The sequence below is a fragment of the Ochlerotatus camptorhynchus genome, unplaced genomic scaffold, assembly GCF_037179485.1.
Source record: "Ochlerotatus camptorhynchus isolate MF236.1 unplaced genomic scaffold, CSIRO-AGI_Acam_v1.1 ptg000315l, whole genome shotgun sequence".
Taxonomy (NCBI): Eukaryota; Metazoa; Arthropoda; class Insecta; order Diptera; family Culicidae; genus Ochlerotatus; species Ochlerotatus camptorhynchus.
The window spans coordinates 285,178-310,300 of record NW_027040803.1 but is presented as its reverse complement, the minus strand read 5'-3'; the positions used below and the strand labels follow the sequence as shown (position 1 = coordinate 310,300).

The following is a 25,123-nucleotide window of genomic DNA, read 5'->3' as shown; positions in this document are numbered from 1 at the left end:
ATCAAATCGCAATCATCATCAAAAAGCAGGAACAAATTTCCCCGTGAAAAAAAATCCTTTCCTTCACCCGCACAAAACCACCGAACGGGAACCGAATTATTAGCGAAAACTTTTCACAACTCACAATTCACGCGACAGCGGCGACGACGGTACTACTGTGTACAACAACAAAACTGAGATCCTAGTAGCGAATTTTCCTACCGCAAGGATAGGGCGGCTCCTGGTTCTCTCGGATTTTCCACCAGCACCAATACCACCGACACACTGCCGAGAGCACCAATACCGAGAAAGAAGCAGACACGAGAACAACAAACCCCCGCATCATAAAGGGACGCTGGGAAGGGCTGCATCCCTCTCGGTGTTCGAAGAAAAGGGGTGAAGTCTCCTGACGTACCCATATAATCCTCCTGGGAAGGTGATAAGCACGGAAAATGCAAACAATAACCCACTCGGTCGACTCGGTCATAGTACTACTCTACACGGGTGCGGATGTGTGAGTTGACAAGAGAGTCGAGAGCCGACCGAAGGCTCTCAGCTTTCATTGAGGAATTTTCACCCGGTGAAATTGATAGCCACATAACGCACAATCGAAATATAAGGACGAGAGAAATTTCCTTCCAATTTTTGGTTGGAGATTGAATGCGGTAGGATCGTTATGGTATGGATGTGTGGCTTCTCGTTACTGCAGTGTCAAATGTAAGTTACGACGAATATCAATTATGAATGAGTTAAGTCGGACTCGAACAGATTTGCCAAAATCGTCTGTTATAAAATAATATAAATCAAAACAATGTTCAGAGTCAAGCCTAACGAAATTTACCAATGCCTAGACGACACTGTAAGACTAGTGGAGGATTCAAGCATTTTGAAGCAAAATCCCAATCTAAATCTCGCAAAACTTCAGCTGGGCTATAAGCTAATGGGATAGATGTTCCTAATGTCCGTGTCCTTTATATTGAGCTCATGTCTAAATCCATATTTAATCATAGTTTGCATCGGTGTTAACAGCCGCTTATATTGTCCAGCTGACGTATTATTCTAATAAAAATTGGCAAATAGATGATGTGTATCGATGAGCCCAATCTTTAGATCCATAGCCTAACATTTCAAGAATCAACGTTTAAAAAGACGTATCCAAGACGTAGACCATCATCAGTGGGGCGAAATAGTGCATTTGTTGGATATAAACAGTTTTTTTTCTTAGATTTGTTTTCCGTTGATCTTGTTTTCCGTACTACACGGCGAATGAGAACAACCCAAATATGAGTTTAGTTAACTCATAAATCACATAAAGTGCAGAAACTCAGCGATGAGTAATTTTGCCTAAGGTTTTCGCAGGTATTTCCAGGAAAAATATTCCGAATATAAGAAAACTAAAGATTGGATTCACTCAGTCTATTGGTACTACTCCTAGACTGAATAGAATTTTCGTTAAATTCCTCATTTTCCGGCAGATTTTTTAGGTTTTCCACAGGAAACCAGGCAAATTTACTCATCACAGACAGTCTTCTAAGCGGTCACCGTTGTCGACATATTTTCTGTGATAATCGACTGCCTTTGCTTCCGACACTTGCAAAAGAAGCTATCAAATGACAGTACCAAACTAAAATATCTAATGAAAGGGTCTGTCATACGACACTGTCACCGAAGAGCGTCACGAATGGATGTATTTTAGTTTTTCTCATAATAAGAAACGCTGATGTTGCGCTTGAGTGAATTTTGAAAATAGTAAGCAACGATGTCCTAGTAATAACATGTCTGAACAGAAATGGTTTAATTTACACCAAATTGAGGAATTAAAACGAAATCACACATGTCATATGATAGTTATTTGATAATTTTCTTTTTGTTCGAATGTTGTTCTACTGTTTGTGTTGTGTAAGAGAGACGACGGTAGAGCATGAGAGTACGAATACAAGCAGACTGTCGCGCACGACAACGAAGCGAGTGTAGTAAAAAACGTCAACAGTTTCAACCCCTGATCGCAGAGTTCCTGCACTTTTGGCGATTATGAGTGAACTAAACTCAAATTTGAGTCGTTCTCATTCGCCGTGTAAGTACCAATGCTACCGACGCCAAGGAGGCAGCTCCCACACCTGGACCCTACCTATCGACCCATCAACTCATGGACCGGGTGTCAACGGCTTTACTTCCCTTTCCGAAGGAAGGCGTTATGCCTCAGAAAATCCCGGCAGCGCTGACTGGGATTGAACCCAGGCGCTTAGGGGTGAGTGGCAATCATGCTTACCACAATACCACCGGCGCCGCAGACATAAACAGTGCTGTCATTGAAAATTTAGGGCTGGTTACTCACTTATTTTAGATGGGCGCGCTCCGCCAACCTTAAATTCATGCGCCTACAATTATTGGAGGCCCATTGGAGTATGGAAAGAACTTGCGTGCAATTAGCTCGCAATCAATCTTAAAAATGCTAACAGGGAAGAGCGCCATTCATAAAATGCCATCAATTCCTTATGTTAGCCATGGATATCTGAGACGTAAAATACTTTCACCAATTAGAGTTGACCCTCGCCTTGATAAGCCAAACCCCTAATCACTGATCTACCCCACTATGCAAGTTTCACTGCCTATAAACGTCTATAATTCAAGTGATAATATGTATCTCAAACAGATACCAGTGGACAGAAACAAGACTGGTTTGCTACAGTCAAATCAGTGTTGGGAAAATATCAAAAAATCAAATCTCACCAATGCCCAAGATCACGCTTGATTTTTGTAGACAAAAATCAACAAGTATACAGCTGTGGTTGATTTTGCAAGCTGTGATATCCCAGCTCGGAATATCAAGCCAACAAAACTCACCAGCTGCAAATCTCAACAAACTGTGGTGATATTGAGTTTAATGATTTTTGCTTTACACCCGAACGCAACCGAAACATCCGGCAGTCACTTCGTGCAGCAGCTGGCAGCAGTCACTTCGTATCTACCATCGGTGAACAGTAAAAAGAGATAGCAAACTATACTTTCTCTTTCTAAGAAAACGATGTGCAACTGAATCATTTTTGTGTCTAGTCAACTCTCCGCTTGATTTTTGCACGTTGCGAATAGTCTCGCAATATCAAAGGAGCTTGTAAAATCAATATCAAGCATAATATTTTGTTCCAATATCACGCGTGATATTCAGAGCGTATGAGAGCGGAAAAATATAATTTGATTGGTGATTTTGCCAACACGAGTCAAATATTAAAAGTAAAGCAAAGGCCATGCAATTTTCCAGCTGTTTATAGAACAGCCCTGAAGATCCCGGAATTTTCCTGGAGTTCTCGGAACTACTCTGAAGAACACGTGATTTTCTTAAAAAATTCTAAACTATCGTAAATTTCTCTGGAGTTCCCTGAAATTCTCTTCTCAAATTTCCCACAGTTTTCCTGGAGTTAATAGAACTGCCTTGAAGTTCTTTCAAAGTTTTCAAAACTACCCTGCAACTCAAGGAACTTTCCTTAAGATTTTTGGAATTCCCTAAAGTTCCCTCAATTTTCAATTTCCTAATGATCATCTTCTCTGAAGTCTTCGATTTTTTTTTTTTGAATTCTAGGAAGTTCCTAAAGCTTTAACAATTTCTCGAAACTATATAATTCGAATGTTTTGTAAGTTGCCTGAAGCCACTGGAACTGGCCTGGGGTTATCTGTAAATCCCTGATGTATTCGGAACTTCTCCAAAATTCTTCCAATTCTCCTGAAGCTCTCGGTACTGCCCTGATTTTAAGGGGGGACACCTGTTGGTGGGTTCTTAAACAAATCGCAAGTTTTGTGTTTGAACTTTCGGTATCCTTATTCCTTTTAGAATGTAAATGTCTTATTGTGATAGTTTTGTGCTAAACGCACTTAAATATAACTCAAATCTTTAAAGGCGTTTTTTCTCGAAGCCACATTTTTTTACCTTGCGAGACAAGGATCTCAGACTAAACGATCAATTTTGCTGATTCATCTGTTCGCGATGTAAAAAATAATTATCTAAACTCTAACATATGATTTTTCGGATATTCCACTTTTCGAAATTTTTTTCCAAGCGCCGCCATTTCGGTAATTTTGCGAAATTTTAGAAAATCCTATGTTAGATTTAAGATATTTTAATGAAAAACTCAAAACACTAATTATTTCTTTTCTCCGATTTTTCAGTGCTGACAACGCTATCCCGCAAGCGACAAAAACATTTCCTGCATCTGTTTGGTGGCAGTGATGATAAAAATCATTTCTTCTACGCTTAAATAAGCTGAAAATGAAGGCAAACTTTGAAAGATAAACCAACTACCTGCATGAATTTGAATTTTGACATGATAACATGCACTTGATCAAGGCAACCGCTGAGTTTCGAAGCCAACATTTGTTTTTGTTCATTCAAAGATGCGTATTCATTATCGCCTGTACTGTTGTCATATCAATATTCAAAATCATCTTGGTGGGGATGATTTTGAGTATCAAATCAGGGGAAACATGTCAGTAGAGTCTAACTCGAAACGTGAATAATGACTTGGATCGTCGATTTCTTACGAATGACTACATACCCACTCAAACTAACTAAATCATCTGACAGAGAAATGTTTGTTCTATGAGCTAGTGTAATCAGATTCCGTGGGTGTGTGGTCATTCAAGAGAAATCGACGCTCAAAGTCATTGTTTACATTTGGAGTTATACCCGTCTGACATGTTTCCCCTGAAATGCGAAATGATTATTTTTGTTTCACACAAATATACCGTTGTGGAACGTTCTTTTTTTTTCTTCTTTGCATTTCAAGCTTATTGCATATCGCATATTAGCTTATTGCGTGCTCTCAACTTAGTGTTCTACTAGATGCACTTCCACAGTTATTAATTGAGAGCTTTCGATGCCTGTACCATTTTTGCATTGGTATAATTGTGTGGCAAGTCCAATCATACTTCTATGCCCAGGGAAGTCGAGAAATTTTCCAACCCGAAAAATTCCTAGACCGGACCGGGAATTGAACCCAACCACCTCCAGCATGGTCTTGCTTTGTAGCTGCGCCTTTACCGACTGAGCTAAGTGAGGCCCCCCGTTGTGGAACGTGTTATGTTGCTTTTTTCAGTCAGATCGATGGAAGATTATTGCCTGTTGCAGAATTGATGATAATATCGAGGTTTTAACCTCTGCGATCAAAATAATCATTTCTGGCAAAATGAATTTGATTTGTTTTGCTTTTGAGGATCATTTCCGATTTTGACAATTTTGAGTTGGAAATTCAAGCGTAGATGAACATTAACAAACATGTATTCGTCGATGGATAATGAACTTATTTGTTCATTTCACTCGTACGTTGACAGCGAAGATTTTCAAAACAAACACAAATCATCTACACTGGGTAGAAGCGATGTGAGGGTAAATGAGAAAAATAGACACTGGGCAGGGCTGCCAACAGCGGAAAAAAAAACAATATTTTGGGCTGAACATTTTCGAATATAAAGCTGAAATGTTGCTTAATAACATACTGGAAACTTCGGGTTGCATTTATTCTAATGTTCTAAACAAATTACAAAAAATACAAATTTTTAGAGATCACAACATGTTTAACTTCTTGGTTAAAAGGTGTTTGTATGTACCCTTCCCGAGCAAAGTCTGAGATCAAATAGAAATCTAAATTTGATGTTGTGATTTCGCTGATAATGATTACTCAGGTTGCTGTCCTTTTTGCCATTTTAACGGTTAAAATATCAAAATTGAGAGCAAACAAATCTTCCTGTGACATCACATTGAAAACTATTTCTGCTATTATTGAAAGCAAACTGGAAACTAAATTTGATATCAATTTTTCCTGTTGATAACAAAACAAGTATTCAATGTGATGTTATGCTAAGGCAATGGAAACAAACCCGCAACAACATATTTTTGAAGAGCAAATGTACAGCAAAATTAAAACAAAATTTGGTATCAAATTTGTCCATTGCGTAAACTGAAATCAAATTATAATTTCAGTTTGATGTCATTTTGATGCTGGACTTTGCTCGGGTTATTACACACTAATCGAGTCAGTACGGTTTTACTGAGTTTTTGAATTGCGGAACTGTTCGGTAAAAGTTTAAAAATCTGTGGAAAATTTATTAATTATAAAATTTGTTCTGAACTTGTATATACTTAGTTATGTTAACCCCATTTAATGATAGAAAATAGAATTGGTCGATTTGATTGATTCCTTACGGATAACGGTCATTTGATTTTTACCGACTTTTTCAGCAATTCAAAAACCCAGTAAAAAATACTGACTCCTGTAAAAAAAAATCTTAGTGTATAGGGTTAAATACCCCATTTCCGGCCTATTAAGCATAACACGCACTTAGTCTTTCTTAATCTAGATCAGTTTTGCACCAAACGGAATGTTATTATTACTGATGGCTTCCAAATTTATTTGCCTCTCCGTACGTACCATAAGATTTGAAAACGAGAAACCAATCGTTGAGATATTGTCAAAGATCAAACACTGCTTCTTGACGCCAAACTCGGCCTACGGATTTTAAACTCGGCCTAACGCATTGAAACGCAATTGAAACGCCAATGAATTCACTTCGGCCTATCGTATGAAGATAAAAATTGATTCGGTCAGAGCGCTTCTTTTTTTTTGGGAATAATGTGTGCAAACTTTCATACCACGCGTTCTCATTAACTTCGTTCGGTAGCTTATTAACTAAATTATCGTACCAATCGCATAATTGACTTGTTAACTCTGAAATCATGGATTTATTTGAAGTTTTCTGCTCGATAGGCCCAAAATGGGCGATTAGGCCGAAGTAGTGCTCTGCCCTACTTACTCTCATCACAGCATCGTAAAATGAAACAGAAGAGGGGAGGGGGCACAAAAAATAAGAGATCGCTATCTATCTATCTAATGTACGGCTCTGGCTTTTTCATCCAAATAAAGAAATAAATAAATATAATTTGTGACAGTTATTTTAGATTTTTTTTCATTTCTTGCGATAACGAAGAATTACGACTAATCTGAAATTTAAGGATCGAACATATTCAAACTTCAAACAAAGCGGAAATCCACATTCAGTTAGATTGATTTTGAACCATATTCGAAAGAATATAACAAAACGGATCAACCTTTTCCTGAATTCAATCATCAATTATCAAAACAAAAACAAATCCTTGCCAAATGCAGAGAAAAAAAGATCGAATTCACATACATACCTACTCGAAACACACCCCATTCCGTGATCTGACACAAATCCTTACGTGACCCGAACAATTTTCTCCATCTTAACCAATACTCTGTCACCGACGTGAACCATTGGAACTCGGAGAGAGGAAAGTTGGGAAAAACTCACCAATACCAGCACTGCTACTCGGAGTTTCCCTCTATCACAAATCGCACACCCTCTCTGCCATCGACGACGACGTTAGTCATTCTCGCGTGCCAGCTAGACAGTTGGAGGGCTCGTGCTCAATTAAATTTTTTTTTTCGCCACTTTAACCCCTACCTTCAGCCGTCAGCTACATCGGAGGAACTTGTTTCCCTTCACATTAATGTGGTTGGTACACGGGACGAGATGATCCACAGAGATGGTAAACGGAAGCGAGTTTTCGTCTGAGCAAACATCATTTAGCCCGAACGAAATGCACAAATGTGTACGGTGATGAGGGTTGAACCCATTTCCAACGCCACATAAGAGGTTTTATCCTGCTGAAGCACCCCGCGAGACCTGCTTGTTTTATTAATTCAATTTGCCTCAAGATTCCCCGCATGATTCACGCATCTGAGAATCGCAGATCCTGAATCATCGTCACCATGTCGTGTGACATATTGCATCTTCCATTCAGCGACTTCACCGCGTGAGAAACGGCAAAGTCAATAATCTTTCGAATCTTTTCACTTTACTACTTCGAACAACAACAATCCGCTTAGGGTCTCTTGGGTCTCGCTGTTGTTCAACCATCAAAGAGCCAAGCAATTTATCACCTAACCGCAAAGTGCTTCAACCGTACGAGTATAATACTTGCACTGCATACATATTCGAATACATATTGAAATTCCTCAAGTACTTAAATTCATAATGGCACACAGGCCGCATGCGTCGTCGGACCAGCCAGAATCGCTTCCTGGGAAGCTAAGCCAACCGCGCGCGCTCTTTCTTTAAAAGAATCGATTTGCAAATATTTTCCTTTCGTTTTGTGTTTTGATGACTCTTTCCCATTCCCCCCTCCCGGCATTGATTCGTGAGGTGAAAACCGCAAAGTTCCATCATGCTTCAAAAACAACAAAACTCAAAGAAGAGAATAGTGCGCGCGCGAAAATATGTTCGCGAGCGGCTTATTTCAATAAAACACGCTGATCGAACTCTAGGGAGGGACATGGGACATGGCAGACCACCTACAGGTCTCCGACCGGCCAGACGCGGTTAACCACTAACAACTCCGACACCGTGAGTCCGTTTGCCGGGATGGGTCCTAACTGGAATTGATTAACTCATTTTTGGGCGAAAGGTGACGTTTGCGAGGTTGTTTGATTTTGCCGCACACTTTGGAATGATTCATCAAAGGCGGCCAAACCGCCTGCAGGCAGGCTCACGCGGCTCCAATGAATATCGAGAGCGACTAACGAGTGCCAAAACTGCTGTATATCACGGCCGATTAAATGGCGGATTTTCGATTAATGGGTGGCCTGCCGAATAGGATGTTCGGCACCTATGAGTTGGTTCTTATTTGCATTCCTTTTTTATCAGCTTTCAGAAAAAAAAATCTCAACATGCTGCCTATCCTGGTTTTTTTTCCCTTGATTTGTTTTCCGTCGATCTTGTTTTCTGTGCTGAGCACCAATGCTACCGACGCCAGGAAGGCAGCTCTCACACCTGGACCCTACCTATCGACTCATCAACTCATGAACCGGGGACCAACGGCTTTACTTCCCATCCGAAGGAAGGCGTGATCAGAGATGTTATGCCTCAGATCATCCCAGCGGCGCCGACTGGGATTGAACCCAGGCCAGCTGGGGTGAGAGGTAATCACGCTTACCACTACACCACCGGCGCCGCTAGCCTATCCTGGTTGAATTTACTGAAGTTTCTGATGGAACTTTCAAAAAATCCCAAACGGCTGCGATTCGTGCTTAGCGGGCTCACAACTGGATTTAAAATACTGAGCTCCATCGGCGATGTCATCAGAAGTCAATGTCTACAGAAAGAGAACGTGAATGTTAAACCACGCACTAAGAAAGGGCGGAAACCAATCGCAACAGAGATGCAGTAAGGGGCTCAAACCGATGTCAAATCAAAGAAGTCGACAGAAATTTGACAAGGTTGCAGCAAGCAGTGGTAATGGGTCACTAGGCCGAATGCCAGTAAGTCCTTTCCAGGCGTGTTCGTATTGGTGCGATTTCTTTATGTTAGTAAGATAAAAAAAATTTGTTTACTGTGATAGAGATACCAGACATGTTTTGAAATGTCAGGTACTCTATTTTGTAGTCCTTGAGAGGGAAATCACAAATCGAGTGTCATCAAAATACGTAGCATGTTGAGAGATTGAGCTCGTTAAAGCGAATTTTCTCTCTCAAATTTGAATCTTTCCTTTACCTGAATATGCATCGAAAGCAAATTATTCCCACTTCTCTCAACTTCTATATGGAGATTATTATTACTTCCTACCAGCGGAACAGCGCCATCTCTGTGGAAAATGGCCGGACGATATGGTTAATTAACAGCACAATTTGTGACACAGATGTAACAAAACTGCCATTGGATTTATTGATTTAAATTATTTAGCTCTTCGATGATGAGATATCTTTAGTTTCTCCTTTTTTCAACCTACGTTCAGGCGGATTGATTTATTTTTTTAGCCATTCGATGATGGAAAAACTTTGGATTTATATTATAATGATTCATTTTTTCAGCCTTCGTTCAGACAAGATCTATTAAATTAAATTATTCAAGTACATTTTCAGGGGCCTCCCTTAGCTCAGTCGGTAAAGACGCAGCTACAAAGCAAGACCATGCTGGAGGTGGCTGGGTTCAATTCCCGGTCAGGTCTAGGAATTTTTCGGGTTGGAAAATTTCTCGACTTCCCTGGGCATAGAAGTATGATTGGACTTGCCACACAATTATACCAATGCAAAAATGGTACAGGCATCGAAAGCTCTCAATTAATAACTGTGGAAGTGCATCTAGAACACTAAGTTGAGAGCACGCAATAAGCTAATATGCGATATGCAATAAGCTTGAAATGCGAAGAAGAAGAAGAAGAAGAAGAAGAAGAAGAAGAAGATGTACGGTAAGAATCAAATACCTATTTATTGGTAAAATTCCACTCAGTTTCAATAAACGTAGGTCTACTCATTAATTATTAAATTATTTCAACAATTAATTATTAAGAGCTTTGAGTGGGTTGGTATATTTCCTTTTAATTCCGTTATAATTGCTTATCTTTTGACAGATACGCGTATTTCGTCTACTACTTGCAGACTTCATCAGTGCCAAGTACTCAACACCACTGTTGTCCAACACCAGTGGTGTTGAGTACTTGGCACTGATAAAGTCTGCAAGTAGTAGACGAAATACGCGTATCTGTCAAAAGATAAGCAATTATAACGGAATTAAAAGGAAATATACCAACCCACTCAAAGCTCTTCATAAAGGGATTCCGTTAAGAGGTTCGACAAATTTAAAGGATTAATTAATTATTATTATTAAATCAGGGCTTGTAGTGGAGCTGCAATATAATAGTAAATTACGGAAATAATGACCAACGTTAACGTTTTTTTTAACAGTCACTTTAACACTCTTGGGTCAATCGTGACTTGTCCGGGGGTGAGATCTGAACTCGTGACTTTGGCGTGAGAGGATTTTAACCACTACGCCGGGGTTGCCCCATATTGTCCAAATAGTGACTTCCAAATATTTGAGTTAAGTTACCAATAGTGACATTAAAAGGATGACTTCGTTAAAGAAACATAAATTCATACTTCATAAATTCCTCTAATTTTATCAAACCTATTAACGGAATCTAAAAAAATATTTGGAGTGGCTTGAGTTAGTTCCTTATAATAACATTATAAATTGGATTGTGTGGTTGGAATCGCTGGAGGAAGATGTTTGTGAAATGATGGTCATGTATGTCGGTTTGGGCTACAAAATGGTGAGTTGACAACCTGGAAAGAGCGGAATACCTAGCCCTGGCCCTCACAAGTTCCTGCTTCACGTCTCCCCGAGTCATATGATAACAAAAGACTGCCAGCTGAAACATGGACACAGCTGGGTGGCGTAGTCTGGGCAATGTTGCCAGTCCGGCAATAGCAAAGTGATGAGGTGCGATGCGAACACTGGCGCGGTAACCATAGTACGGTGTTAGAGGAAATGCTTCACCAAACCCGAGCGTCTGTTCTCCATGTTAGGAGCGGCTCAAAACGGCGTCTGTTCCCCATGTTAGGAGCGGCTGATCACCGTCCTAATGCCAGCGTAGGACTCTAAACAGAGCTGTGCACGATAGTCCCCCGGCGAGACAGGGGGTTTGGGGTAGGCCCCACAAGCCACCCTGGAAAAAACATAAAGTTTCAAATATCTAAGAAAGAAATACGGATCGGAACAATCGGCACAGACCTACGCGACGAAATAAGGACTACGATTGAAAACTCGGAACAAGGCAAATCGCTCGGCTTCCCGGGTTGCGATAGGTTAATCTATGACGAACTTCAACCACGCAACTTCGAAGTCGTAGCACTGCAGGAACTTTGCTGGATGGGACAAAAGGTATGGAAAAGCGGGCATCGAGAGCCTACTTTCTACTAGAGCTGTGGCACTACCAACGAGCTGGGAACCGGCTTTGTAGTGCTGGGTAAGATGCGCCAACGCGTGATTGTTTGGCAGCCGATCAACGCGAGGATGTGCAAGTTGAGGATTAAGGGCCGTTTCTTCAACTACAGCATCATCAACGTGCACTGCCCACACGAAGGGAGACCCGACGACGAGAAAGACGCGTTCTATGCGCAGCTGGAGCAGGTGTACGACGGCTGTTCGCAACGGGACGTCAAAGCCGTCATCGGCGACATGAACGCTCAGGTAGAACGGGAGGCAATGTATAGACCGGCAATCGGGCCAAACAGCCTGCATGCCGTATCGAACGACAACGGCCAACGATGCGTGAACTTTGCAGCCTCCCGGGGTATGGTAGTTGGAGGTACCTTTTTCCCCCGCAAGGATATCCACAAAGCCACCTGGAGATCACCTGACCAACACACAGAAAACCAAATCGATCACGTTCTAATCGACGGGAAATTCTTCTCCGACATTATCAACGTCCGCACGTACCGCAGTGCGAACATAGATTCGGACCACTACCTAGTTGCAGTATGCATGCGCTCAAAACTCTCGACGGTGCATAACACACGTCGAAGTCGAACACCGCGACCCAACATTGAGCAATTACGGGACGCCGGAGTTGCCCAGAACTACGCGCAGCAGCTGGAAGTTACACTACCCACGGAAGAGCAGCTTGGCGCAGCTTCTCTTGAAGATGGCTGGAGGGACATCCGTTCAGCCATAGGTAGTACTGCTGCAGCGGCACTAGGTACTGCAATCCCGGACCGAAGAAAAGACTTGTTTGACGGCGAATGCAAACTGTTAGTAGAGGAGAAGAATGCAGCACGGGCGAGAATGCTGCAACACCGCACGAGATTGAATGTGGAGCGATACAGACAAGCACGGAACAGACAAAACTCGTTTTTCCGAAGGAAGAAGCGTCAGCAGGAAGACCGAGATCGCGAGGCGATGGAAAACCTGTACCACGTAAACGACACACAGAAGTTCTATGAGAAGCTAAATATTTCGCGCAAAGGCTACGTGCCGCAAGCCGATATGTGCAAGGACTTGGACGGTAACCTTCTCACGAACGAGTGTGAGGTGATTGAGAGGTGGAAGCAGTGCTATGACGAGCACATCAACTGTGAAGCAGCAGAAAACGAAGGTGGCACGACAACAGACCTTGGAGCACGCGCAGAAGACGACAGGCTACCGGCCCCTGATCTTCAAGAAGTTGAGGAGGAGATCGGTCGGCTGAAGAACAACAAAGCAACTGGTGTAGATCAACTACCAAGGGAGCTATTGAAATACGGTGGTGAAGCACTGGCTAGAGCGCTGAACTGGGTAATTGCCAAAATTTGGGAGGAGGAGATATTACCGATGGAAGGTGTCGTATGCCCAATCTACAAAAAGGACGACAAGTTGGATTGCTGCAACTACCGCGCGATCGCACTGCTGAGCGCCGCCTACAAGGTACTCTCGCAAATTCTATGCCGCCGCCTGTCATCATTTGCAAGAGAGTTCGTGGGGAAATACCAGGCGGGATTCATAGGTGCCCGCGCTACCACGGACCAAATTTTCGCGATTCGGTAGGTTCTGCAGAAATGCCGCGAATACAACGTGCCTATACATCATTTCAAGGGCCACATGTGAAAAGGGCATACAAGCTTTTTGTAAACAATCCTTTGTATGCCCTTTTCTCACCAACCGAGGGTCGCCCACGCAAACCAACAACATCATCGGGAAGGGGAAAGTTTCCCCTACCCGATGATGTGGATGATTTGCGTTTGTGTCATATGGGTGGCGAGAAAAGGGCATAACAAGATTTGTTTACAAAAAGCTTGTATGCGCTTTTCACATGTTGCTCTAGATTTGTTCATCGATTTCAAATCTGCATACGACACAATCGATCGAGATAAGCTATGGCAGATTATGCACGAGTACGAATTTCCGCGATTTGTCAAGGCGACGATGGATCGAGTGATGTGCGTTGTTCGAGTATCGGGGACACTCTCGAGTCCCTTTGAATCTCGAAGGGGGTTACGGCAAGGTGATGGACTTTCGTGTCTGCTATTCAACATCGCGTTAGAAGGTGTGATCAGAAGAGCTGGGATAGACACGAGTGGCACGATCTTCAGGAAGTCCATCGAGCTTCTTGGCTTCGCCGATGACATTGACAATGGCTGAAGCTAGGCGGATTGGACTTGCCATCAATGCATCAAAGACAAAATACATGAAAGGAAGAGGTTCTAGGGAAGACAATGTTAGCCTCCCACCCCGAGTTCAGATTGTCGGTGACGAAATCGAGGTGGTCGATGAGTTCGTGTATTTGGGCTCACTGGTGACCACCGAAAATGATACCAGCAGAGAAATTCAAAGACGCATTATGGCAGGGAATCGTGCCTACTTTGGACTCCGGAGGACGCTCCGATCGAATAAAATTCGCCGCCGCACGAAGTTGACTGTCTACAAGACGCTGATTAGACCGGTGGTCCTATACGGCCACGAGACCTGGACTATGCTCGTGGAGGACCAACGGAAGGTGTTGCGTACCATCTACGGTGGAGTGCAGATGGATGGAACGTGGAGGAGGCGAATGAACCACGAATTGCACCAGCTGCTGGGAGAACCATCCATCGTCCACATTGCAAAAAATTGAGCGACTACGGTGGGCTGGGCACGTCGTAAAAATGCCGCACGACGACCCAGTGAAAATGGTTCTAGAAAGCGACCCAACAGGAACAAGAAGAAGAGGCGCGCAGCGGGCAAGGTGGATCGACCAAGTAGAAGGCGACCTGCGGACCCTTCGCAGACTACGAGGCTGGCGAAGTGCGGCCATGGATCGAGTAGAGTGGAGACGACTTCTTCGGACAGCAGAGGACAACAAGGCCTTAGCCTGATTGGTAAGTAAAAGTATGTCGGTTTGTCGGTGACTACGGTGACGGTGAGAGACAATCACGCTTACCACTACACCACCAGCGCCGCTGGAAAACTTAAGCTGCGTTACATTTATTATTAGTATTCCAGAGATATGACCAGAAAAGGAAAGACAATTCCGAAAAAAAATCAACAATTCCGACAAAGATTTTGGAGGATGTCCACATGCATTTCGTACAATACAGACTAGTATTTAAGAGAATATATGCACGAACTCAAACCGGTTCCATAGAATCTAGGAATAAGAATATCGGACAATCCTGACAGGAATGTTTCTGCGGATATTGTTCCGAAAGTCTTTTATTATTAATTTAATTTATTTGATAAGGCTCAAACGAATTAACTTTACAGAGCCGAGGATTCTTGGTCACTATACAATACATCTTAAAAATATAGTCAAAAGGTACAACACAATAAACACTTTATCTTCCGCTATCCAAAAAGCCTCGTCCATCAGAACTGGAGTCGCTTCCAGTGGTTTCATTATATGGAAGTTACGCCATCGGGGGTCAGAGCGCTTCCATTGCAGCAATGGACGCAAAACGTGGTCAGCACTCACACACTCAACTCGAAACGGTTGCTTTCCAAAGTCGACGACGCATCGACCGAAAGAACTGCTGATGAAGAACAATGAGGAGGACCACACAATGGTTGCTGCCGATAAAACAGGCGATCGCGTGGCACACATCGAGAGTGGCCTGCCTTTGTCGACAGCCGAGTGAACACTGTCGAAAGTCTTTTAAACCTCTCAAAAATGTTTTCACCAGCTTCCACTGGAAATTTCTCATGATTTATTGATAGATCTAGGTCTAGATATTTTGAGTGCCTTTTTTAGCCGTTTCAAAGAAATTTATCTAGCATGGAACGTGTTTTTTGATAAAATGCACGGAAATAGTTTCCCTGGATGATTACAAACAACAGAAAGAAGCGGCACGTTCCGGTTCATCTAACATGTAAAAAATCATTGCAAGACGTCGTATGTTATAAGTCAAGGTCATAGATACTCCCCGCAACTCGTCATACACACTTAGAATTTTTTTGCCGAGATGGGCACCACCGAGCAGCTCGGCAATCTATTTTGCTGGATTTCAGTGAAAATTTTGCCGAGATCTCGGCTAACAAATAAATTTTTCTCAGTAAAAATAAATGCTGAGCCTGCTCGGTGGTGCCAATCTCGGCAAAAAAAATCTAAGTGTGTAGGCCTCTCTAGAAGCAGATCCAGCAATCAATTTGTCCTGGCCAGTGATGGAAAAAAAATCGCATCGCCTAACGTTCAATTTGAAATCATTCAAAAACATCTCTATGGAGAGTAACGCTTTCCCGTGAATGAAGGAGAGAAAGCAAAGGAAAGATAAAGATATGACAGCGATCATTGATGTTTTTTTCATGCGTTGGTTCATTCCTACAATGCATTCATATTTCTATGAATGACAGACAGAACCCAAGTAACAATTTTGGTTTTATGACGGTTCTGATTTAGACTTGTAGCATGCTTTAAAACCACTATAAAACTTGCAATGTTACTTGGGAAGAATCGTTTATGAATGCATTCATTGATTCACAAAGATTGTTTACAAAACATTCATCTGGATCGTTTTACGAGTTTTACGTATGCTGGTTGATAAGTCATTCTAAGCTAACGAGATTGTCAAATAACCTATTGTGAATAGTTACCTATTGAAAATCACTACTGAGAAATTTGAGGGTCGGCACCATCCACCGCGTAAATCGGGAGATTCCTTTAATGTACTATCGAAATAAAGGGATTTTGAGAATATTGAGCAATATTTTTTTCAATTTGTTCTGTGGTAGGTGCTTTTCTATGGATTTATTACAGGAAGCCATCGAATAGCACGGTAAATGGATGAGTGATGAGCCTATTAGGTTGATACTCATCACGTAGGAAAAATCAGTTTAATTGGATGGAACACAGCCAAGAAATAACTATGGGAGAACTGAACCACCCACCGTGCTCTTGCAAGAATTCTCGTTTTGTTTGCCTTTTTAACAAAGTGGTAAGGTTGTTTGCGGATGAAGTTTTAGCCGGTATCCCTTTTTACGAATTCTTTGCTTCCTGATTTTTGATATTAAGAATACTGACCACAAATGGTATATTACCAAAAATCGGTTACCAAGGAATAAACAAATAATTATGCCTAAAACTTCATCTGGAAACAAAATATGGAGTTGGTTGGAAATGCTAACATGAAGCTTTAGTGTGATGATTTATTAGCTCTTGTTGCTCATAAACTGAGGGACGCACATTTTTGCCTGTGGACTTGGAGACATACTTCAAGTCCCCGCGTACATCGTACGGGTTAGGCAAAAATGTGCGTCTATCTTGAAAAACGGACGCATTAATGGCCCTTCGCTCATTTTCAACTTCTATTCAATTTTCATACTGCCGTACTCTAACGGAACTATCCACCTTCCCTCTTCTAAAGATCATTCTCTAGCTAATAAATCATCACACTAAAGCTTCATGTTAGCATTTCCAACCAACTCTGAAAATCGTTAACTTCGCGTATGAAGTAACATAAAAAACACTTTGAATGTAACAAAATATGGTTTCATACTTACTTGGATCTGTTCTTTATCTTTCGAAGAAATTCAAGTCTAAATCATGGTCTACAAAACCCTCATAAAGGTAGGGAAATTTTTTTGGTGATAGTGAGCTCTTATTCGCGAGAAATAAGCGATTGAAAACATTGTTTGCAAAACCATTTAGGGTAGGTGTACCCAGAGTTGGTAACGGTCAGTTTGGTCAGTGACGTTTGACGAAAACCAAAAATAAATTGTCGCGCTACAAAAACCATCATTTCCATACATCCTTCGTCATTGACGAAGAGAAGCCGACAGTAATCCCTTTGAACAAATCCTATCGCATCTTCTACCTTCACTTCTCTTTTCTGTATGATGCATGGTGCATGTGCGCAGACTAGTAACCACACTATGAGCGCTTCTTGTTTTCCTTTAGCCTATCCATTCTCCTAAGCGTTGATAGACCAGTAGTGAAGACACAAGCCTGTTAATATCAACGTTGGTGGTTCGAATCCGTTTTGCACCCATTTTAAGTTTTTTGTGTTGCTTCCAACGATCATCATTTTTTGTCAAACAATACGGAACGGCTGACTAAAACGTACAGTTTTTAATCCTCTCCGAGTAACCGACCGATCTAAGAGAGAGAGAACGTACTGAGCTAGTTTTTTTTTTCACGGCGTAAATGAAAGAGGACTGTCTTCATACGGAATTTGTCATGCGCTGCTTGGAGTGCGAAGAATATAGTAATACAATATTTTTCATCACTGACTTTGCTCTCTCTACGTTGATGCAAGACAGCCCTGGGTGTACCTATAGTTGCGGTATCAAGGTTGAGCCGGAATTGTGAGGATAAGGTTATTTTTCATCGGTAGCTCTTCTAAAATAAAACATATTTGCATATTTCAGATTGACGTATAAAAGTTTGTATGTACATTACGTAACATTATTCCTGAAGAAATCAATTTAGGAGAATACGAATGAGTAACAAATGTAATAGGAAAAGAGATCCAGTTTTGCTAGTTCATTATTTTCTAAATTTATATCGATACAAGTTTGGAACAAATATGTTACCTTTACCTACACACTAAGAAATATCAATTTTTACCATTCAATGAAAAATTAAGTGTTCTCAAACCGAAACATAAGCTACTCAACGAAGAGAACGTTTGATTGAATTGATTTTTTTGTTCCTTTCAGCTGATTCTTACGTCAAAAGAGCCGCTTACATGTGTCGGTCTCAGGGAAACGAAATTCAGGGCTGTAACAAGATATTCTAAATTTGATCCGCGAAATCCGGGATTTCTCAAAAGAAATCCGCGACTTCAAGTACTAATCCGCGACAAAAAAACTGTTTTCATTGCCGAAAAATAGCATTACAAGCTTATTGCTTATAGCATATTAGATTTTTGCCAACTCTCAACTTAGTGTTCTTTAAAGTACTTTCACATTTTAATTGAGAGCTTTCTATGCCTGTACCATCCTATGCCCAAGAAAGTAGAGAAATTTTCCAACCCGAAAAATTAATAGACCGGACGGGAATCGAACTCAGTCGCCTCCAGCATGGAGTTGCTTTGTAGCTGCGCCTTTTGTAACTTTTAAATTTTTTTAATAGCATTGTATCATCTTCAGTTATTTAGGTATAGTTTAAATTCTGAGTAATTAGTGAAAGTAATGTTTGTTTGTTTGTTTGTTTATTAAGGACATTTTACATCTCCGCGATGCATTCATGTCCGTAGTGAAAGTAATAAAACACCCTTACATTATGAGATTCTATTGAATAATATCGGCCTAGATTTGATGAAACAATTTTTTTTTTTTTTTTTAATTAAAGCATTTTCATTTGAAATGCAAATTTTCTTGAAAATTAACCTTTGCGTCTCTGACGTATTTTGCTGTCCTAAATGTTGTAGTTAATTTGGCTCTAGTTTTCTCAATTTTTTTTTTCCAATTCAAACCAAACACCCTGCACATAATCGAGAAATTACCAAAGATTCATAAGTCACACTTGTTGGTCACGTCGCGGTTGTGTATTTACACGAATATTCCTTGGGTTCTGTCCAATGGTGAGACATTTTCATATTTTTTTTTATTTCTAATACGAACCTAGCACTTTTCGGTGTCAAATCATATTCGAATCGTATATATGTGACTTTGTGGATCATGTACGACTTATTACTATGTACCTATACCGGAAATTATAGGTTTTCCGAATCGTCCAGGACATCAGTTGATTTGTTCTACTAGATCAACCAAGACTGCAATGTCTGTAGTATCGAAAAATGTACAATCAGATTCAAATTGTCTACGTGGATTATGCATGATATATTTCCGAGTAATCCAGATGTTGTAAGTTTTTCAAATTGTCCTGGAGTTCAGATAATTTGATCTACTAGATCAACCGAGATTGGGACAATGTCTTTAGTATCGAAATATTTCCAGACAGATGCACAGAGTCTATGTGGATCATGCATGAACTTTTGTCATGTATACCAGATGTTTTAGGTTCTCCAAATCGTTCTGGAGTTCAGATGATTTATTCTACTAGATCAACCATGGACTGGGATAAAGTCAGTAGTATCGAAATATGTCCAAACAGATTCATAGTGTCTATATGGATAATGTTTAATTATTTCCACGTTTACCAGATGAACTAGGTTCTCCAAATCGTCCTGCAGTTCAGATGATTTGTTTTACTAGATCAGCAAAGACTAGGATAATATCCGTAGTATCGAAATATCGATTTGGAAATCCTAGAACATTTGGCATACACGAAAGTAGGTTGGCATGATCCACATAGACACTGCAAATTTGTTTGGGCATATTTCGATACTACAGATATTGGATTAGTCTTGGGTGATCTAGTAGAAAAATAATCTGATCTCCAGAATGATTTCAGAACCTATAACATCTTATATACGTAGCAATAGGTCGGCTACAATCCACATAGACATTTTTAATCTGTTTGGACATATTTCGATACTACAGACATTATTGGAGTCTTGGTTGATGTAGTAGAACAAATCAACTGAACGATTCATTTATGATTTGACAACGAAAATTGCTATGTTCATATTGGAAAAAAAGAGAATGTCTCACATTGGACAGGCCTCAGGGAATTATAATCCGGAACGGAAATGTTACATTGAATTCCACAATTTTTGTGACAGCACATCAGTCCCTTCACGATTTCATCGTCCCTTCATCATTTAATGTTTTCGCGATTTTCGCGACTGAAAGTTTAAATCCGCGACAAATCCGCGAAAATCGCGAAATCCGCGAAATTCGCGGAATCCGCGCCTGTTGTAACAGCCCTGGAAATTTAAAAGACTTTTTTGTAGTGCGTACGCAATAGAATTCATGATAATTTATTTCAAATTTGATTTAACCCTACGAAACACTGAAGCTTTAGTACCATAAGTTGCACACTTACCCTGTTTTGTTTTTTTTGTAATTACTTTATTTGTACAGGCTCAATCGAATAAACTTTACAGAGCCGAGTTATCCTTTGCGTTATACATTATTACTGTCTTATATTTAAAGTTAAAGGAACTGGACTCGCGGTCGTCTCGAGGTTAGTGGAGATTTACAATTTTTTGGATGGGAAAAGGGAAGAAGGAGGTTTTAAATGTGGTTTACGATACAACTATTTAATTAATCCTAAAGCATGAAATTATTTCTATTCATCTTGAAAACAAACATTGAAAAAAACTGTACGTCTGGGGTTTTTTTTTCAACACAAACTAAACACAAGGTTAATCAAACTTACAATCTAAGGTTAATATCCTTAAAGTAAACATATATAAGTTTCATAAACTCCAGATCGCGTCTAGCCAAAATATCCCGAACTGGAACATTAGGTTGTCTACCTCGAGCCCGAAGGGAATCATAAAAATGTGATCTGACTCCACGATACTCCACACAAGACCAAAGGATGTGATCAGCGTCCTGGTAACCTTATCCACATTCACAGAGATTGCTGTCTCCCAACCCCGAGCGTTTAGACAATAGTGATTGGACATGAGACGAGACATCACACGTATGAAGTCTCGACTCAAGTTAAACCCTTTGAACCATGCAAACTTCGACACCTTAGGGATAATTGAATGTAGCCATCGTCCCAAGCTCCCTTCACTCCATTGAACCCTGTTTTGTTATCAAAACAGTTTCTCAAGCATCCCTCATGTCTTGATACCGCGAAATTAACGATTTCCAGTATTTACGTCTCGCAGGGGTCTCAGATAACCTCGTCAGTAAAGGCACGATATTAGAAAGCCGGAGGCAGCGGGTTCGGTCGAAGGAATCTGTCGAGTTGTAAATTTCCTCGACTTCCCTAGAGTATCATTGTGCTTGTGGTTTGCATAGAAAGCTCTAAATTAATAACTGTGGAAGTGCATCTAAAACAGTATGTTGAGAGTTCGCAATGCGCTCCCTACAGATGCGTAAAAAATCTAGAAGACCGATAAGAAGTGCATCTAGAAAACTTTGTTACGGACCAAAAAAAAAACTTGCTAAATAAGCCTAACAGCTACAAGCACAGAATAATAGCATTTGCCAGTTGACTTCTATTCAATTCTACACACAAATTCATGAACGCAATCTTGCATTCATATAGATTCAGAAATTTGATTCACGAATGATTTTTTAGAAAGCAATACTATGACTCAACTGATTCTTAATGAATGTGGATATAGCGTATGTCAATTTTTTAGAGTCATTCAATCGCTTCATTTGCTGATTCATGAATTCATCGGTATAAACAATGTACAGAGTGCATTGGGAGAGTTTTTATGCGACTGGGAATGATCGAAAGAGAAACGTCAAAGCAAAGCATACAGTCGGCAAGAAGAATGCAAGTGAATGAAATTTTCCATCCTTGGTCCTGGCTCCGATATCCTCCGGATAATTCTGATTATCAAATTCCCTACTGTAGAAACGAAATGCAACATCAACTTACGATACAAACATACACAAACGCACGCACAATTATTACCGGATGATTGATGATGGTAGTCTAAAAGTCTTAATGCTTTTCCGAAAAAAAGAACCATCGTGATTGGTGATGCTACAACGCTAAGGCCGAGCGTTAGTACTGGTATTGTCCGAACGAAGGGTCAGACGCATGTTAATGTGATGATGTTTCCAGCATTATTGATGAGTTATTATTGGCGCACGATTTGACGATGTCTTGTTCAGCGTGTGGATGGAGTTCTGTGTAGAGTGTGTGTTGATGATAGGTTAATCGATCGAATGGACTTTGTTAACACGCTTTTGTTAGATATCGCTCACGCACAACTCGGCGGTGTCATCGGAAAATGGTTTGCTATCGGATGATCATTACCACACAAACACACACACACACACACAACACAGAGAAAGAGAAACGCACTTACCTCAAGATTGCCGATATCGTAATAGGACAGATAGAACCGGGTCAACTCGAACCAGCGCATCTTGTAGTTGACTGGGGTGAAGCGTTTCTTGTTTTGCGATCGCTTGATCATGTAGCCGGCCTTGATCACAAAGTCACTGCGACGCTCGTTCATTTTACTTCTTTTTTTTTTGGCTTAGAACTTATTCGATAAAAATTTTGATTGGAAAAAACTAACGATGATAAAAATATATAGCTATTCTTCTTTTTTCTTGACTATAAACTTTATATGGCCACCTTGTGAATTTGCTTTAAATGTAGTTGCTACATTGATCCCTTACACACTAAGGAGTTCCCTGTATTGTTGAATCACATCTTGCGCGCTGTGAGAAGGTGCTGTGAACAATTGAGAGAAGGATGAGTTTCACCGTTTTGTTGGGACAATGCGTTTGACGGATTTCACGCCAACTCATCCAGTGGTTGGCAGCACCCTCTCAGAACCTTATGGAACTTTGTGGGTGTGGAGACTTAGCAATTTTAAGCAACTTTGCGTACTTATTTTTTTCAAAATTTATCTCGCCTAACATTTGATAAGGGTCAAAGTTTTTTGTCGATTTTTTTTTCAAATCGATATAGCTTAAAAATGACAAGCCCTACAAAAAAGTGATGTATGGCGAACTTTTAGCAAATAATCTGAAATTTTTTTATTTAATAAAATAAAAAATCGGTTTCTACACTCTAAAAAAATATATTTAAAAATTAAAAGTCATTTTCCCAAAAATGGTACCCCTCAGATTTGCTTGATATTTTTTCTCATGAAAGGCAATATAATTACCTAACTTTTCTTCATACATTGCAAAGTGGGCGCTTTTAAGGAAAAAAAGTTGTTCGAACAACAACTTTTTCATGTTAATTTTTTTCTAGCGTGTTTCACTGAAAGTCGAATAGTAATACGCGCACAACCTTATTAAAATTCGATTAAACTTTATGGGTATACTTTTCGATAATCTGGGCGAAATCTAGCCTAACATTTGAAAAGGGTACAGAGAAGTTACCTGCAAATCGTCCAATAAGAGTTCAGAACAAAACGTTCTAATGAGGAACAGCCATCTCAGCATGGTTTGCACTTTCCTGTGATGGATTGTATTATAATATATGCATACACTCTATCCAACTTCTATAAAACCACCCTCAAATTGTTCCAAATCAACAAAATCACTTAGTATGTTTTATTCATGAAAAGATTTCAATTCATGTATTTGTGATTAATTTAATTAGAAAAATAATCATTCATTTATTTTTATGTATTAGGTGTGTCCATTAGTAAGCAATATGCATATATGTTTATACCTCATCTCTCAAGTGAATACATATAATAGCGCAGGTAGCTTAACGATTATTTAAGGCATGCCTAAAATAATCGTTAAGTTACCTGCTATATAGCAGTTATATAACAACGCAGGTAGTCACATGAGAGATATAAGGTATAAACTTAAAGCACCGCAGTCTGTTTCTACCGACATAATCTAATATTTAAGTTTGGTGATATCACAACAATGCTCATAGTTGCTGTAGTGCATAGTTGTTGAAAGTGTAGTGCTGCATAGTTGTTGAAACGAAAAAGTGTTTATATATACAACAATGGAAAAATCTGCTGAATTGATTATTAAAAGGGTGCAATGTAGTGCCAACATAAACAATCCCAATTGCAGCCGCAATAATTTACGTAATTTATCATCAAGTCTCATAGAGAAAATACATTCATGGGGCTTTGATCATCAATTGGATGTAACAATGCGTATTTGTGAATCGTGTCGTGGAATTTTAGTGCACAATAGGACACCTCTCCCGAAAAAGAGGCGATCGGATGGAAAAGAATCAAGCCATGCTCGGAAGTTTGAAGAGCCGCAACCATCAACAAGTCATCAGCAATCAGAACATCAGGAATTTGATGATACACTAGGTAAATAATAATAACTTTAACTGTTTCAACTGTGTGGTTTAAGGATTGTACATCGAAGATACAACTTCATTTTCAACATTTTTTTAGAGCACGAGCTGGATGAACCGCTTATCGTACAAATTTGATCGATTGGTAGGCCAACCTCGGTGAACAATCTATCAAATTTTCACGACTGTACGATATGCGGTTTATGCAGCTCGTGCTCCACAAACATGGGGAAAATTATGGAGATTATGGAGATTATGGAGATTATGGAAACACAATCACAACTCCACAAGAACTGTATGACTGGGCAGTTAAACAAACAGATACAAGCATAACAAAATTGAACTTCTGCTTCATTTCAAATGATCAATACACAAAGATGTCCGATGAACTCAAGGAGCTGTTCAGTCATGTAAAAACTATACCTGGTACACAAAAATTTCATTGTTTTGTACCTATTTCTCAAAACATAATTTCTACTAAGCGATTTTCACATTCAAAGGAAACTCCGAAAAATTTCACTCTGTTTCCGATAGACTAATAATCAATGAAAAACTCAAATTATGTATGGA

At 40.2% G+C, this 25,123-nt stretch overlaps 1 protein-coding gene across 1 annotated transcript in view; it reads right to left on the bottom strand.

Annotated features, from left to right (window-relative positions):
• The window catches only part of Btk29A (tyrosine-protein kinase Btk29A), a 362,292-nt gene extending 339,293 nt beyond the window's left edge, over positions 1-22,999 (bottom strand). Inside the window, exon 1 of the mRNA XM_065229507.1 lies at positions 22,626-22,999. Coding sequence (XP_065085579.1) covers positions 22,626-22,778 — 153 coding nt within the window. The 5' untranslated portion in view covers positions 22,779-22,999. The remainder of the gene's footprint in view (positions 1-22,625) is intronic.
• Positions 23,000-25,123: the final 2,124 nt, after the last annotated feature.